This window comes from Xenopus laevis, chromosome 5S, assembly GCF_017654675.1.
Source record: "Xenopus laevis strain J_2021 chromosome 5S, Xenopus_laevis_v10.1, whole genome shotgun sequence".
Taxonomy (NCBI): Eukaryota; Metazoa; Chordata; class Amphibia; order Anura; family Pipidae; genus Xenopus; species Xenopus laevis.
Genome location: NC_054380.1, coordinates 82,227,674 through 82,246,781, shown reverse-complemented (window position 1 = coordinate 82,246,781; position 19,108 = coordinate 82,227,674). Strand labels below are relative to the sequence as shown.

The following is a 19,108-nucleotide window of genomic DNA, read 5'->3' as shown; positions in this document are numbered from 1 at the left end:
GTTTTATTTTTACAGAGAAAAAATAATCATTTTTAATAATTTGGATTATGTCAATAAAATGGAGTCTAAAGGAGATGACCTTTCCATAATTTAGATAATTTTTGAATAATGGGTTTCCGGATCCCATACCAGTACAAATTTTCTACTTTTTCAGGCATGAAAAAAAAATATATATGTGGTTTAAAGGGGAAGTAAAGTCTAAAATAGAATAATGCTAGAAATACTAGATTTTGTATATTAAACATAAACATGAACTTACTGCACCACAAGCCTAATCAAACAAATGATTTATATTCAAAGTTGGCCACAGGGGGTCACATCTTGTAACTTTGCAAGACCAAGGCTGTGCACCTGCTCAATGTGATCTGGGCTGCTTATGGCTCGTCATTGAGTTCTGCATGGCTGGGAAGTAAGGTGGGGCCTCCCCCTGCTGTTCATAAGTATGATCGTTTCCCTGCAGTGCAGTTAGGGACCGTCTGACAATTCCTATCCACAGCAGTAAATGAAGGGAGAATTTCACTGCGTACAGTCAGGTTCCTTATAAAAACGGTAGACATGTTTTAATTAAAGTATATTGGAGATCGGTTTCTTTTTCATTAAAGAAAGTAAAAATGGTACTTTATTATTTTTGCCTTTACATGTCATTTAAAGCAACTCTTACATGCTTTACATACTTTAAAGGATATGCATATTTTAATAAAATAAAATATGCAAATAATGAACAGTAATCACTATTTTTTGTTTCTAGGCAGCAGTGTGTGTGTGTAAGTGACATTGGAGAATGTTAATCTAAACAAGTAGTATAAGGTTGATACATCCTCCAGTATCAATGACAATATAAAATCTGCCCTTTGTCATGGAGATGGTGCATCTTAATGACAGCTACAAGTATTTTTTGTAGCTAGAAGAATTACGAAGCAAGTTATATGATGCAAAATCAAAGAAATACAAATATGCAGCTAATATTAATTTTGTGAAAATGGTTTCTTTAAATTTTACATTTCATTTAAATAAATACATGTTACACTTCTATCAGTTACATAATAGCAAAGTCATATACCTTGATTCCATTTGCACCATCATTTCCAGGAATTCCCGGTATTCCCTTAAATGATAAAAAAAAAATACTCTTACAGCACACATTATACATGTTGTTTACATTATAACATTAAAGGTGTCTTGTGTTCCATTGCTGCAGGATTACATTTGTCTTTAATAATGGTGTATGGAAAAAATAAATTGTCCAATTATGTTCCTTCTGTTAAGCAAAACTATTTTAGAACAATATTTATCTTTACTTTTTAATATAGAACATATAAACTACAATTCTCTACATAGTCACTTGACAATAATACAAAAGAGAACCAGGCATACTAAGATGAAGGTATTTGGGGAAGGGGGCACAAGCCAACATAAGAAGTAGACAAAACACAGATACAAGAAAAGGGTGCCCAGGGAAAAGATGTGTATGCCATAATGGTCTTTGCGTATTGAAACACTTAAGCTAATCACAAATGGGTATTTTGGTTGCTGCTTTAGGTGAAAAAAAAAACCGTGTTGAAGTGCCCATCTGCCTTTCACTGCATGCTATAATAATCTATGGGAAAGACTCCCATCTAAAGCAAGCAGATAGAAATATTTTGATGCCACTTATTTTCCCCCTGATACAGTAGTGTTCAAAGTACCCTGTGTGCTTCATCTATTACTGGTATTAAAATACTCTTAAGATCTTTAGTAAAATTAAACTTTACAATCACAATCTAATGAAAAAATGTAAATCATTTTCTTTTCATTAGATAATTTCCACATATGATGGTGTGTATACTAAAAATTGTGTTTCCGAGCATGTGTTTTTCATTTCTTCATCCAGTATAATCTTTTCATTAACGTTGGCATTGGGTATCAATAATACAAAAACTCACTAGTAACCTGCTAAAATTAAGAACTTTGACATATGGAAAATATTTTCACTAAAAAAATATTAGTATTTACAGGTAATCCACGGAGACCTTCCATTCCTGGAGGACCTGGTTTTCCTTCTTCACCCTTAGAAAAGACATGAATACATCTATGTATTAATTTCCAGTATTACATGAATGTCTCTTTCCTAAGACATTGTTTTCACATATTGTATGGGATTTAAACATGGGATTTTAAAATCAACTCAGGTTAAGTATATGTTTGTGAAGATTCTCATTTATTAAGTATCTCATAAATTCAGATTTTCCCACAGAAATTCATTTCTTAGTCAACTGAATTTGTAAATGTTTTGAGGTGTAAAAGTCATTTTCTGTTAAAATATGGGCTAAGCACAGTATTTAATTTCCCTAATATTGCTTAAATACAGCACTTGCCACTTACCCTCTTTTGCAGTATCTAGCAATAGGTATATATATTGTAGATAGAGATTGTAGATATAGATTCTTTAATGTTATTTGTTATTCTGACAATAAATGTACACTTTTGGGGTTATTTACTAAACTCCGAATGCAAAAATCACAAAAATATCGTGTTTTTTTTTTTTATATATATATATATAAAATCGGACGAATTTTTCAGAATTTATTAAACCCAGAGGATGGAAAAGTCAGAATCTGAAAATCTGGCATCTCAGACCTGTCGAGGTTGCATATAAGTCAATCGGAGAAGTTCCAATGATTTTTTGATGTACGCTGGGTTTTTGGCAATACCCCAAAGTTTTTGGAGTTTTCGGGTGAAAAAATCGTGAAAATCGGATGAAAGATCCGAAAAAATCTTTTTTACCGCAAACAAAATTTTCAGGAAAGTGTACTAATAAATAAGCCCAAAAAACCTGTGCGGATTTGGTCAGAGTTTTTTCAGAAAATATTGAGATAAATTGGGACTTTGATAAATAACCCCCTTTATGTATAGAGATAATATACTGTGTATAAAGATAATAATATTTCCAGTAATGGGTTTGATTCAATTCAATGCACTAAACGTGCATAAAGATAAAATGTGTTTACATGCGTTGAATAAGGTGCTATTGTACCTAATTCAATTAATTGCGATATGGAATTTAGTGAATGCAAAAAAACATTAAATTAAGTGGTACTGCTGTTATCTTGGTTTCTGTTTTTGACTCTGTTTTGTGCAGAAATGGTTGTCATGATTCTTTTTTTCATGCAGCAACTTAACACGTGAAATTCTACCTCCGTCTACAATTGCATAAATACAACATATGTCAAGTTCATTCGTTTTTAATTTCTTTTCTACGAAAAATAATTCTGCTAAAGCTCAACACTGCCTAAGCTTTCTATCAACATCTTCTATAGGCTCATCGCAACAAAACAAAGGTTATTATTTAAACACTACACCCAGACATAGAAACTCTATAAAAAGGAGTTGCTGTTCTGGAAATTTGTGGGACTGTCTTTGCTCTCTATGCTGCAGATGGTGCTTAATGTTCACTATTCCTGGTACTTTTGGCCTTGTAAACCATAAAACCCCTGTGCATTCTAACAACCCACAAGACAACCATGTTCACTTCACGGTGTATAAAAACAACCTCAACTTCACTCTTCTTTACACTTTTACATATTTATCCACTTGTCCATATCTTCTATATAATTTTAAAGGGTACCCAATACCGACCAGGGAGATAATGTTTTACAATTAAAAGGCAATTTTGTGGTGTCAGGTTTGATTTAAATAGTTTATGTCTGTGTTAATTTCTAATACTATTCCTATCTGCCATTACAAACCCAGGCTGCTTGCTAGGGTCACATACTATAACAACAAGATAGGTGTATAGGTACAAAAAAGAAGCTGTAGCTATGATGCAACACAAAAATATAATGAATTAACCAAAAATGAAGCTAAGCATTGTCACTATGTTATGTTTGTTTGAAACCTTTAATTACATTGAATTGTCTCTGTGTCATTATTTGATGTTAATGTCACTGTGCCTATAAGTGTGTCTCAAAGGCCTAAACATAATTTTTTCCACTTAGATGAAAATTTGTTTAGAAAATTTTTAAGTATAATGGACCCTAGCACAGTGAGTGAAATCAGGTCATTACCACCTCCAGACGTGGCTCATGTAGTTCTTCAATCCACCAAGATCAGAAGACGACATCCATTCAGACCACACCAATATCAATCAAATGATGATAGGCAACAAGGCCACAGGTTTAGCTCTGAAGAAATTTTTACACTAATCACAGCTATCATTGAAAGATATGATGATCTGCGTACATTCTATTCACAAAAACAGCCTGCAGAATAAAATCACAGCATCTGTCAACAGCATGAGCAGTGTACACACAACCGCTGATGGGATCAAAAACATTTTAACAACTGCAAAAGAATAGTCAAACAAAAAATGACGGAAGAAGCCCTTCAGGCCAAAAAAATGATATGGGGTATCTGCTGCCATAAGATACAGAAGATCCATCCAGTTTTCAAACACCTGGTAAGTTGGTTTTTTTTGCCTTAAACTATAACCAAAATAGCCTAATGATTGATTTTGTAAAGGTGTACTTGACCTTAACAGTTATTCTGATGTCAACATGGTTTCCCATTGATACTTTGCAGCCAGTCTTGCTGTTGTATCTATATTTGGAGAATAACCCTTTGCATCACATCTCCTATTTTTACTGTTAGCATGTCTCTGGTTGCTAGGGTCAAATGGAGCCTAGCCACCAGTGTTTGGAAACAGAAACATAAAGATGCCTAGAGGAAGAACTACATTGGAAGCCAAGTGTGAAAAAGTTATAGTAACATTTAAATATGGCCCTCACGCACAAATATTAGTGTTGCAGTAACGCCCATTTAAAAACTCCAAATATTGGGAAAAGTGAAAAATCATATGAACATTTGCACATTAAAAATGTTAACATTCTTAACCCCCAAAAAATAAAAACACGATCTAACATTGCAAAATGTATAGTAAAGGTCAATCAACTAATTGAACTGTAATGTAAATGTAATCTAGCCATCTATATATACTGTACCTAAATAGTATCTAATTTCTAGGTAAAGGGAGGGGGAGGAGAGTGATGAAATAAATAATATAAATAATGAGAACCGCCCACCCATGACGAGTAATTGTCTGTATAAAGGGATAAATAATATAATATAAAATGTCAACTGCACCCCCAGTTCCTTAATACGCAGAGACAAAACCTAAGCCAGGTGTCTGCAGGAGGTTAATGGTGCTCCAATAAAGACAAATAGGCATGACGTTTGAAGCTCTCCGTGTCATACTTGCTAAGTGTGACATTGTGACAAACTTCCCAAGATTCGAATGTTTTGTTTAATACATATTTCAGTTATTCTAAAGAACCTTCCTTGTCTTGGAGTCTTGTTTAATTATAAGGTTCTGGTAAGTAAACCAACAAGAGGGAGAAAGAGAGCAACAAGGTTATACTAAATCAAAAAGATTTTATGAACATTCTGCCATTTGCTTATGGATTATTAACACAATCTTGTCTTTTTTTTACAGACCAACAACCAAAAAAACAACCCCCACCCACAGGACAACTTCTGCTGTAGCACAAAAAAAGCAACTTGGTCAAAAATAATAGTGGTAGAGAGGTAATGTGGAATAGTTTAGTAACAATTCTTGCTACATGTGAGAAATGTAGTAGTAGCACCGTTCTATTTAAAACTTTTTCAAACACTTGTGTTCTGCGTTTTTACAGTTCTGTAAAGTAATAAGAAGGAAATCATGACACAACACTGATGTCTTGACTTTTCAATGCAATGTGCCCCTGAATCACAAGAAAGGATGTTTTATAAATACCAGACCATTATAGCAGCTAAGTTACTCCACAGAAACAATTAACTATATACTAAAATGGAAAAATATGGATAAGCGTGAAAGTGCTGAAATTTAAAAAAAAAAAATCTTATATTGCGGATGAATAGAATAAATATGACTAGAAAGCAAAGTTAAAGGAAAATATATATCTCATAATAACACATTTGGAAACAGTTGCTGCCACAGAATATTATTGTTTGCACATTTTCTTCCAAACTGACAAATTTAGGTACTGCCAGGAATGAATTATTTAAGGCGCAAACATGTACCCTAAGCTCGCCAACCAGGGGGATTGGTCTATGGTTTATTTAGAAGTCGCTTATATTATTCCCTGTTAATAAGCAAGCCAACAAAATGTAAGATTTTAAGTTGAAATGCAAATCTATATCCTATAACATACAACTGCTGAGTATTTATTAGCACCTTCAATTTATAAAGATGTTAAACAAGAAACACATGTTCTCAGGGAATTGCATACAGACATTTGGCACAGCTATTTTGCTGGAATATGCATACAACAAACATTACAATAAGACATTGTTATTCTTTGTTTAAACCAATGCCAGACTTGGCAACTTTAACTTCAAATTAATTATTTCATACAGAGATAATTACATTTTGAAAGCATAAAATGTCCCACCATGAGAGAGAGGACATTTAGTAAAATAATTTTGTGTCAATTCATTCGCATTACATTCCTTATACACATTCACTTAACACTCTATTAATGTATCTCTCTGCACTTTGGAATATTCAAAATACATTAATTTAAATGAAGCAGAACTAAAGCAGATGTGAAAAGGAAATGTATCCAATATAATGCTCTGTATTACAAAAGCATATCAACAACCACCTTTTATTTCAGTGGATTCATCATGAACACTCTGTATACAGAGAATGCATTTAAAGAATGTAGTACATATTTTTAAATAACTGTCCTGCTGCATTTTTTGTTGCTTGTATCAATAAATCCTAGCTTCACTTATCCTTAATGACAAATGAAGAAAAAATGGTAGGGATGCCTAAAAAGCAGAACAGATATTACATCTCTTATCCAGATGAGAGATCTTTAATTTGGATCTCCATATCTAAAACATAAGAAAAAAAATGTTTTAGTTTAAATATTAAACCAAATAGGATGGTTTTATCTCCAAAAATGATTAATTATATCTTAGTTAAGATTACGTATAAGGTACATTTGTATTACAGAGAAAACTTTTTAAAAATGTAAATTATTTTATTAAAATGGAGTCTATTGGAGATGGCCTTCCCATAATTCCGAGCTTTCTGGATAACGGGTTTCCAGATAACACTTCCCATGCAACATAACTTTTATCCTATCTCTTAAACAGAATCACAGGTTATAGGCCCAGGAGAGTTGGAGGAAACCAAAGGAACAGGCTGCTATTTGACTTAAATAAAAAGAACTATGAACTATGGGAGACAAAATGTGTAGGCCACTTGCTCCTGATGAATGTTAATAAATTTAGTGAAAGAGAGGAATATAAAAAGTGCAAACTAAAAAAAAAGCACTGAATAATGCACCTAAAAATACAGATACCTCTAAAACCTTTAAAAATTCAAGTTCTGGACAATTCCTATAGAAAATTTCCTAAAAGCACTTAGGACCACATTTACTTGGCCCGAGTGAAGGAATAAAATAAAAAATACTTTGAATTTCGAAGAATTTTTTTGGCTACTTCGACCACCGAATTGGCTACTTCAACCTTCGACTACGGCTTTGATTCAAACTAAAAATCATTTGACTATTCGACCATTCGATAGTCGAAGTACTGTCTCTTTAAAAAAACCTTCGACCACCTACTTTGCCACCTAAAACCTACTGAACATCAGTGTTAGCCTATAGGGAAGGTCCCCATAGGCTTTCTAGCCAATTTGGGATCTAAGGAAAATCTTAAAATCCTTTGAATCGTTCGATCGAACGCTTTTTTCTTCGATCGTAGGAATTGCGGTAAATCCTTCGACTTCGATATTCGGACGAAGGATTTTACTTTGACGGTGGAATATCGAGGATTAATTAAACCTCAATATTCAAACATTAGTAAATGTGCCCCTTAAAATCCAAATTCATTAAAAGGAGCACAATAAGATTAACACAGCGCCCACTGACTTCTATAGGACCTCTACAACTTTTACTTGGCAAATCTTTGCATTAGAGGTTTTCATGGTCTTTATACGTAATTAATCTTGCATTTTTAGAGCTTTTAAGAAATATAGAAAAACACAATTTTTTGGAGATTCATGGAAAAAATGGAAATAGTTAGAAAATGAACCCCTAAGTGATGAACTGTTAATTGCAATGATTTTAAGGGGCTTACAAAAATATTTAAAACCTTTGTCATCCTTATCACACAAGGTGATGGAAAAGTGACTTTTACTGGGTTTAAAACCCAGTTAAAAAGAACACTGAAACATTAGTGTCAGCCCAAATGTGATGAAGGTCAGCACCCCTGTTAAAACAATATGGGAGGGAGGTGACCCTAACCTTGTCTGTTACATCTGCAACCAAATGGGCACAAAGCTTAAGCATGCTCAAGCAAACCAATTTTCAGGTAAAAACAGAAATTGTAACCCAAAGGATATTAATTAAGGTAAAAACAGATTTTCTTCCTAATTCCTGGCTGAGCTCAGATTAACAAATAAAAAGATAATGGAATGCAGATCTATCCAATCCTGTTTCGGACCACATGACCAATCGGTAACCAATGACAATGAGGCAAAGGAATACAGTATCACCAGATGGTACAAGTAAAAGAGTTTGTGAATAAAACATTGTAAGATAACAATATAAATGATAACATGTTGTGTTAAAGAACTTGATTCACCAATGTAATTGTTTCCAGTACAGTTATTTATAGTATATTTAGATAATTACTTTTTGTCCATGATATCCTGGAATTCCATCCTTCCCATGAGATCCTGGTTCTCCCTATTTTAAGATATATATATATAAAAATAAATTGGTGGAGTAAAATATAACTGTCTTTTAACAGATATTGGGGATTAATAATGAAATGCAATAGAAGTGTACTTACTGGTCTCCCAGGTTTTCCAGTAACACCATTAACTCCTTTATCACCTTTAGTTCCCTATAAAAAAAGTGTTAAAAATCTTTTTGTTTTTAAATAGTTTGTAATAAAGCATTTTTGTAACTAACTGCAATAAAGTTCAAGTTGAATTCTAACAGTACAGATTGTAATGGATCATGTGGCAAGAGTAGTTTATTTTTTAAACATATTGTCGATGCTAAGATGTATTTCAGGCCTGTACCCAGGGGGCTCCAAAAAGTAGCAATACCATTTCCCATAGTTCTATTTAAACAAGCAATTATTTGACTAATTTGCTGCTTCTGTATCTGTGAGACAGTAAATTCCACTTTCTGTATACAACACTATCATAAATACATGCTGATAACTAAATAAAGAATTCTTTTTAGTACTAACGGTTGTTGAGGTGGATACGGCCCCCATCTGTTGTTATTAGGATTGGTGAAGTACCCCAATCAGACATATCATTTTATGATAACTAAACCTTATAACTAAAGCCTTTTTTACACTGTAACAGGGTAGGTGAATGAACCTACATATCAAAATACAGGTAGGAGACCTGCTATCCAGAATGCTTGGGACCTGGGGTTTTCCAGATTAGTGGTCTTTCTATCATTTGGATCTCCATACTTTTTGATGCCTGTTTATCAACAGTCTCATTTTAGTGGTTTTAGAGGTTTTAGAAACCATGACTAAACTCACTTTCTATAAAAAAAAAAAATGTCATGAAATGTATGTTAAAAAATCCAAAAATGAAAAAGGATCAACGGGAAAAGTCTCAGAAAAGTCGAGAAAAAAATTGACTTTTTAACTTGTCACACAATAACTATGACCTTTTCATATTGTCGCACAAAAATACTTGAAAACCTCTACAACCAAAAATCAAAGAAAGCTCTTCCAGTTGTAAAAGGGACATCTGCTCTTGACTTCTGTGTGTTTTCAACAGGTTTTAGCTGGAGAATTTTCACTATTGTTGCAGTTTTGTCAAATGATAAGCCTTGAAAAAGCTATTTATAAAGCAACTTTTTTGAATTTTTGGCGTCAAAAATCTGCAGTTTAATAAATTGGCCTCTAAGTCTAACAAAAATCATTTAAACACTAAGGGACAGATTAATTAAGGGTCGAATTGAAAGTTCGAATTTGAATTTTCAATTTTTTTATGGTCAAAACTCTCAAATTCAAATTGTGAATTACAACTCAAATAGAGTTTAGCCAAATTCAATTCGAGTTTTTAAGTTGGTATAATTTGTGCGAGTTTAGATATTTGATTTTTTTTATTAAATAACCCCCCAATTGAATTTCGAGTTTATTTGAATTTAAAGGAGTTTAAAAATTTTGAAATTCAACCTTTAATAAATGTGCCTACAAATAATCCCAATAGATTTGCCTCCAATAAGGATTAATTATATCTTAATTCAGATTAAGTACTAGGTACTGTTTTATTATTACACTTTGGCCTCTATTACAGGAATTGCACCACTCCACAGGTCTCCCTCGCAACACTACACCACGACAATATGTGTTTCACCACATCCGGCTTCATCAGTAATTAATAATTAAAAAAATTAATCAAGTAATCTTTAATAATTAAAAAAAATGTAAATTATTTGATTAAAATAGGGTCTATGGAGAAGGCCTTCTCATAAGGGTTTTCCGATAATGGATTCTATACCTGTAGTATTTCTCAGGTCTAAACCTACACAAGCTTTTGGTTCTTAGAATAATAGAAATAATAGCATGGGGTTTGCTCTCCCAACAATTATTCCACTGGTTAGCAAGGCTACATAAGGAAGACAAATCCATTTTTCTTACAATTACCTTTTTGCCATCAGTACCTAGATTTCCTTTGTCTCCTTTAGGTCCCATTTCACCCTATCAAGAGAAGTGGATTTGTTACAAATCTTTATATACTAACGCAATAACAGCACTACAGAACACTCTTTTTGAAAGATGGCATGCAGAATTTTAAGAAGGCTTATAATGTTTGTCCTCTTATAGTTTCTAGACACATCCTTATAAACAAAGGACATTATTGGTCATTAACAAAAGGACTTACAATTACAGCAAATAATTTTCATTTCAAATCTATAATAAATCAAAAGTATAAGATCTTCAAATGCAAAACAAATTGTTTCAGGATTAAGCCAAATCCCAGCACTTTTTGCAGGATCTGGATGCAACCAAATTCTTAATTTTCTAGCAAACCATATACAAACCCCATAAGGTCATGTGACTTAAACTCTGGAAAACTGAACAGGACCCTTTTTTTGTTTCTAGCTAATGGGATGTTTGATTTTTCTCAAATTGAAATGTGTAAATATGGAAAGTTCTAAAAAAGACTATAAAGACTAAAAGGGGCATATAAACAGTGAACAGTAATTTATATTCAAAGCATTAATTTCCCAGAATGTTCTGGAAGTGATTACATCCGCTGGAACTAGGCACAAATTTTCAGAGATTTTTTTTTTGCTGTTAGTTTGGCACATGAAATGGAAAGCTTAATCAGTATTAGTGATTCTAATAATTGGAAGTTCAAGACTGCTTTCTCTAAAGCAACTAAAGCAATGCAGGCATAGTAATAATGTTTTTTGCCTGTATATACAGTATATATAGAGTAGAATAACAACTGTCTCCATGTTACACAACGCAGAGATCTTTAGAAGATGCAGACTGGAGGGCAGAATTGGCTGTTCAGCTCATAGGGTAGGGTTCACAAACCAAGCTTAAGAGCCAGGTACTTCTGGATCGAAAAACACACTAGCACACAAGACTTGTATCTGCAGGGCAAGCCCTTGCAAGAGTTTTTACTGCGGTGGTGCAACGTTTCGGGGCTCCGCCCCTTTGTCAAGCTTCTGGAGCCAGATTGGTTTTCATTTTAAATGATAATGAAACTTTATTGAAACTTTATGGTAGAATACACCTGATTCTATGTCCTGGACTGGCTGTCAGCAGGTGCTTTAGCCTAAACATGTCAGTGTAACTGTAACCATCTCCGGTAACTTTTTTGGATTATCTACAAGCAGAGGTTACTGGTGCAGCTGCACACTGAATAGAAGCCTTCTTCACTACAACTGCTGGAATATAGGAATCTTCTTACTGTACTGGGATTAACTGTGCCCTGGTCCCCTCTGTATTAGTTAGGTGAATACTGTGACAGAGGAAGGGGCTACTCCCTAGTTATATTCCCCATAAACAGTCTGATATCTAATAGGAGTTCAGAGCATGTTGGGCTTTTACACAGGGACCTAACTTGAAGAGGGCTGCCAATGCATACTGGGTCCAGTGAAATTGTCTGGGCATAAGGACAGCCTTGCACATAAACAGTTGAGCTCCAGCAGCAATGTTACTACAACAGTGGAAGTGCTAGCTGGACTACAGGTGTAAGACTCCCTCTACCATCCAACTGTTGGTTTATGCCTATGCTTGGGCTCTATGATGTATTAGAGAGCTGTTAATTCCAATACTTTTAAACCTATATAATGTGTTTAAAATATTCTTATTTTGATACAATAAAAGTCTTTGAGAAATAAGGGGTGTGTGTGATTTTTATCCTGTGGTACAGTCTGGTAGGTGTAGTCACTGCCTGATTGTAGTATAACCAAGGGTCCACCTGAACCAACACTGAGCCCTTGTGTCACCTTGTGTAATATTTCTTTAGGTAATATTACAGAGCAAGCAATATTATACTGTACCTGAATGTGTTATGGAGGCTTTGAAGGATAATGTTTAAAAAGAACTGCAGTTGTTTTCGTAAATATGCTCAGTGATCATATAATGATATGGCATGTAATAACACATCTTATTGACTTTATAAGGCAAGCCTAATCTCCCAGTATATGGATTATGTGACCGAAGAGGCCAATAACAAGAATGTTACACACAGAAAATATGTGAACACAATAGGCAATTAACACTTTTAAAGTGCACTTTTTACGATTCTAAATAGTGTTTGTAAATAGTTATTTTTGCTTGAACCTGTAAACTTAATTTTATAAATTCAGAAACTTTTTGCAACCTTGACACCTGGTTGTCCATGTAGCCCGGGGAATCCTGGAATTCCATGGTCTCCCTGTAAAAAATGCAAATATATATTTTTATGTTTTATTTGAAATAGCATGAAATTTATACTTTGTATGTATATAAAGTAAATAATGCACAAGTAATTATAATCTATTTTTCCCCATAACATTGATTAATTCAGTGAATCTCATCTGTCCTTTAATCCAACCACTCTGATGAGTGTAGTATTAAAATGCAAGAACTCCAATAATTAATTACTCTAATTTCCATAGAAAACATTTGCATCCAAACAAAATTTTATGATTAATGATGGGAATCAAAGTAATTTAAGAAGCTTAACTGAAGATACATATCTTATCTGTTACACATTTAAATGTTTAACACCAATACATCTTAAACCAAAAATGAGAGGCTTTACCTTCATTTTAAGGAATTATGGGAGAAGACACACAAATTACTCTTTTAAGAGCCTTTATGTATGTACTGAAACAAGAAGCAACAAACAGTCTAAATATCTACATCTACATCCAAATATCTATATCTAATGGCCACATTAACACCACATCAACTAACACAATCAGATGCATTCTTCAACAAATGTGGTAAAATTAAATATTACCTTGTCACCATCCTGACCAGCATTTCCTTTTAAACCTGAGAATCCACGAGGTCCCTAAGAATAAAAAAATCCATATTTGTTGAAATTAAACTTTCAATTTAGTTGTTGAACTTTCAACATTTAAAATGTTAATAAATGGATATTACTGCCTCCAAAATGTCCTGTTTTTCAGCACGGACAGTTTCTGATTAAAAATAATAAACAATTGGCTTAGACAGGGGTGTTCAAACTTCTTGCAACGAGGGCCAGATTTGGTGAGGTGAAAATGAGTGGAGGCCGACCATTCAGTCTGAAATTCTTTAAACCATTAACATCATTTAACTCATTTAATCAAGGAATCACATAGCAATAGCAATAATATTTGGGCACATTAGTGAAATGATCTGCCACTTTGTCTATACTGCTGCCTGTGTGCTGAAGGTGTTATTAATACACAAGTACTGGCACGTAGTGAAGCAAACGTCTTTGTTTACTGTACTGGCACATCAGTACATCTATTGCACCTTCAGCCCTAAAGAAGTATGTGAGAGTGGCTCGTCACTACATGCCAGTATCCTCCATATGTAATATAAGGCACTACGTTTGCCCAGGAGCAGTAATCCATGGGAACCAATAAGATGCTCGCAATCAAACAGGTGACTAGGAAATTCTACTTTCTGATTGGTTTCTATGGGTTACCGCCCCTGGGCAAACTTAGTGCCTTTTATTACATAACCCCATTAGTGTCTATTACTAACACCTTCAGCACACAGGCAGCAGTATAGACCAAGTGGCAGATCATTTCACTAGTGTGCCCAAACATTACTGCTATGGCTAGGCGATTCCTGATTGCACTGTGTTGGCGGGCCGAATTATTAATAATTTCATGATGGAGGCTGGGGGCCGGTGTAAATTTGAAAATGGGCTGCATTTGACCCCCAGGCCTGACTTTGGACATGCCTGGGCTAAGAAGAGTAGGACGTGGCATTTTGGATAACTGGAAATGTGGTCTTATACATATATGTATACATACAACAGGGCATGGTCTGGGTAAATCAATGATTAACCAAAAATGTACTTTTTTTTTTAAAGGTGCAATGCTTAGATGTGTCTACATTTTCCTCCTGTAGAGTTGGAACTTGTATTATAGCCTTCAGCACCATTGTCCTGACAAGAGTAGAGTGATACTAGGGGGCACATTTACTAAGGGTCGAATTTCGAAGTGCTGAAACTTCGAAATTCGACCATCGAATTGAAAAAATTCGATAGTCAAAGTTTTTTTGGATTAAATTCAGCTGTTTTCGATCAAATTAAAATCTTTCTATCGATCGTAGAAATCATTCGAATCTAACGATTTGAACGATTTAATCGATTGATGGAATGATTTTCAAAAAAAAAAACGTTGACTTCTAAAAACTTAACTAAATGTTGGCTATAGGTTCTAGGAGGTCCCCATAGGCTAACATAGCAATTTGGCAGGTTTAAGGTGGCGAAGTGTCGAAGTCGAAGTTTTTTAAAGAGACAGTACTTAGATTTTCGAATGGTCAAATATTCGAAGTTTTTCCAATTCAAATCGAAGCCAAAGTCGAATTTGGCCTATTCGATGGTCGAATTATCCAAAAATTACTTCAAATTCGAAGTTTTTGAATTTGAAAATTCACTCTGAATTCACTTCGACCCTTAGTAAATGTGCCCCTAGCAGTTATAAAAATTTAAGCTTTACTTATAAGTGAAGCAGTGAAAATGTATTTTTCAAATATCTAGTAGAATAAAGTCAAAGGCAACTAGGCTTTTAGAGATTTCTTGAAAGCATGTAGCGGGGAAGGGGGGTTAGGCAAGGGAGGACCAGGCATGAGCAGCTATGCATGCTCGGCCACTCCGAATATTTTTTGGAGGGGGCCCAGCAGGCTTTTTTATACCATTGATAACAACCAAAAAGATGGGAATGGCCAGATGTAATTAGGTTTGCAACAGTGCTATATAAGTAACATAGTAGGATCTTTTTCTATATCTAAATAAACAGAGGTTTGTCTTTGCACATAATAAGTTAAGCACTCAATATTTACTGTTAATTAAAAATAAAATAAATGGCAATAAAATCTGTCTCATTAATAAGGTGGATCTTCACTTTTATGCCAGGAAAACTTGACTTCTTGGAAAGTGTATTCTAAATACAGTAGATTCCAACTTTTTTCAATGAGAAAAGGGCTAGGCATTTAGCAATCTAACTTCTATTTTCTAGACTTCTCTTATTTCTACATATAACAATTCTTAGAAAAGAAATCAGGATACTTTGAGTGTATTGTTTGCCATGTTGTGCAAGACAAGCAAAATGTTTATTGAAAGTTTTCACAACTTTTGTTAGTTTTGGAACCATTGATTCAGTGCCATAAGAGTGATGGAGCACATGTCCCTTTTTAACTGCTGAGTCTCAGATATCTGTATATTGTCCCTTCTAACTCAATTTGCTATGTATAAGAAATCATGAACACACCAGTACTGGAGGTGATTTTGGATGCAAGGAAACCACAAGACAATATCCTTGATAACTTTTCGACATGCACCTGATGTTTCACAATCTTATGCTTCTCCTATCTGAGTAAAACAACTATAAATGCCAGATGTATCACTTGCCTTTCCTTTAATTTAAAGGTGAACAACAAGGGATTATAGTATGACAGAAGGGCAGTGGAAATTAGTAAGGAAGGTGTTAATCAGATGACCATGCTTAGCCAAAAACCTACATATAAGCTAAATATATAACGATTATATAGTACATAGAATATTATTTTAGATATTTTAGTAGAATATTATTTTATTATGTATAATAATAATAATAATATATTTCACTTTTTATTAGGAATAAAATATTATTGATTCATGTCTCAGAGAAACTTTGCAATTGTTGAAAGTGTTTCAGCCTAGTAAATATTCTACTTTAAAATGAGGCAAATCGAAGGCTAAATCTATAAGCAGTGGAAGCACCCTAGATCTCAGTGGCTATATCTTGTAAGTGCAGTAATTTGATAATAGCTAAAGGTGACTTTGTGTTTCAAGTTTACAATGTCATTGTACATCTTTTGTTTGCATGTATCCATGTAGGGTGAGCCTCTGGTGAAGCAGTTTTAATAAAGAGAAATGTATGCATTTGGCTCTAGCTTTAGCCTATTTATATCGAGGATATCAAAGCAGTAGGAATCATTTTAAAACTCATAATAATAAAATATTATAGAATCAATAGTATTACCTGCATGCCTGGTGAACCAGGAATCCCTGGACTCCCTGGTCTTCCTTGAAATCCCTGAAAGGTAAGAAATCAAATCAATATAATGTAGTTGTTATTTATATATTCTTTAACTTTCATAATGTGTGTTATTCATTTACAGGAATCGGATTTGTTATCCAATATTCTACACAGTTTTTCCTGTGTATTTAAGAGCTGGAGTGCAGAAAATTGAAAGTCTTTAGGCCAATCAAAACCAGGAGGGCACAAAGTCCTGTTAGGTGGTATTGGCAAGAGAAACTTCTGTTTTGATTTGTGCATATTAAACACCCATAGGGGCTCACTTACCATCACTGGCTAGATTTACACCTGGGAAATAAAACACAGTAACTCACCAGTTATTAGGTTTGTTTATTTGGTGCAGGTAGAACAGGAAACACAAAAATGGAATTGGTTGTTACTGCCCATGTAGTCTACCCAGTGTGGGTGAATTAACCTTACTGTTTTAGTTTGTTTCTAAATGTGGTTTAAGGTGGAACCCTAAAGGAACAGACTTGCTAAGAATAAATGTCCCATGACCCTAATGGCCCTTGGGAGTTAGGGACTGGATGGATCAAGAAATATTTAGGATAGTGTTTAGTATCCATTCATTTACATATGGTAGAACCAATATGTTATTTTATTAAATGGGACTAATAGTATTTATTGGTCTACATGAATAACATAGTACAGTATGACAAAGGTGGTCAAGTGGTTGAGTAGAACAAAGTATAAAAATATTTCTGTGCTTGCATTTTGGGTTTAGAACAGTAAAACAAAATGCTGAGCTATAGACAGTTGGCACCTTTAACAAATAGCAACTCACTGCTAAATCGGTCAGTGTTTGACAAGTGAATGGTCTTATGAAAAAACATATACATAATTTTTTTTATTACATATGTTTATTTTTTGATTGAGTAAATACTTCCCACCGTTTAGTCCTGCAGAGTGTAGTGCTCTGTTTGGCAAGTTATTTTGGACTCATTTGGAGTGGAGTGCTCATCTATGTCTCTGTTTCTCTGTCTCTCTCTGTCTCTCTATCGCTATATATATTGTCAAATAAAGAGATAAGCAGGTATGGTCTTTCTCCTCTCAAAGAAAATACTCTTTTGACTTAGTTAGGACTGATGCATGGGCACTGTCTTGCCGGGGCACATCCGATTATGCATACTTAGTACAAACCATGTAACTAAAAGTGTCCTCTTTTTACTAAATACAGACATTTTTTCTTTCAACCTGTTTTTTCCTAAAGGCTATATAATAGGAGTGCTGGGGTAATCTTTTTTTTTTCAATATATGATAAGTCACACACCCATGCACCCAACTGGTTTTAATTGCAACATGAGGATGAGTTGCATTCTTTGATTTTTTATATTTTATAGGGGAAAGTGGCTTTTCCTTTAATGCATGCTCTCCCAAACCCCACCCCTCTAAATACAGTCCTTCAGTTAAGAAGGTGTACACAAAAGCTCATAAAGCTGAATGTTTTATTTGGAAAAGGTCTTGTCAAATAAAGAGATAAGCAGGTATGGTCTTTCTTCTCCCAAAGAAAATACTATTTTCACTTAGTTAGGACTGCCTTGGTGGGACGCATCAGCTTATACATACTTTGTACAAGCCATGTAACTAAAGCTGTCTCTTTTTACTAAATACAGACATTTTCCTTTCAATCTGTTTTTTCCTAAAGTCTATATAATAGGAGTGCTGGGGAGAGAGACCTCTTCCAGCTTATTAAATCAAGAAATAATCGGTGCTTTGTTATAGACACATTTGTCAAAGGCTATAGCTCTATAAGCTCTATGGGATCATTGTGCCCTGGCCTATGAGCACAATCACCTATGTGAATTTTGTTTTATATCGCACAACAAGAAAATCCACATCACAGTAGATGTAACTAAGCAACATGGGGATACATAAAATAGTTCCAAAAGGGAAGGATAGGGTTTTCCTTCTTGAAATAAGCCAAATGAAGGACCAGAACATATTTTTTTCCAGTTATTAAACAGTACTTTTCACATTTAGTGGTGGCATACCACAACTGGATCTGTTACTGTTAAAATATTATTAAAATAAAAATCATAAAATACATATAAAAGAAACCAAGGAAGTTGTAAAAAGAACAAATGGCAGAGGATGTTGAAAGAGGATAGAAATGCACAAATAGGGATGGGATAGTCTCATTATTGATTTGCAAAATATAAAACTAAGGGGAAATATGTTTTTTATTTAGAAATGAAGGGTGTTGTACTTATCACTCAATCCATCAGTATGTTTGATGATGACAAAATCAAATTTACTGGGGATGCCAATTTGTTAGACAACCCCAGTTATCCGAATCAATATACTGGGACCCATGACCAGTGCTTCTTTCCTAA

At 34.2% G+C, this 19,108-nt stretch overlaps 1 protein-coding gene across 1 annotated transcript in view; it reads right to left on the bottom strand.

The window, feature by feature from the left end:
* col21a1.S (collagen, type XXI, alpha 1 S homeolog) overlaps positions 1–19,108 on the bottom strand; it is a 96,828-nt gene that overhangs the window by 22,750 nt on the left and 54,970 nt on the right. The window contains exons 11-18 of the mRNA XM_018265550.2: positions 16,719–16,772; positions 13,493–13,546; positions 12,869–12,922; positions 10,672–10,725; positions 8,842–8,895; positions 8,682–8,735; positions 1,993–2,046; positions 1,061–1,105 (exon numbers count right to left, since the gene is read on the bottom strand). Of these exons, the coding sequence (XP_018121039.1) occupies positions 1,061–1,105; positions 1,993–2,046; positions 8,682–8,735; positions 8,842–8,895; positions 10,672–10,725; positions 12,869–12,922; positions 13,493–13,546; positions 16,719–16,772 (423 nt within the window). The remainder of the gene's footprint in view (positions 1–1,060; positions 1,106–1,992; positions 2,047–8,681; positions 8,736–8,841; positions 8,896–10,671; positions 10,726–12,868; positions 12,923–13,492; positions 13,547–16,718; positions 16,773–19,108) is intronic.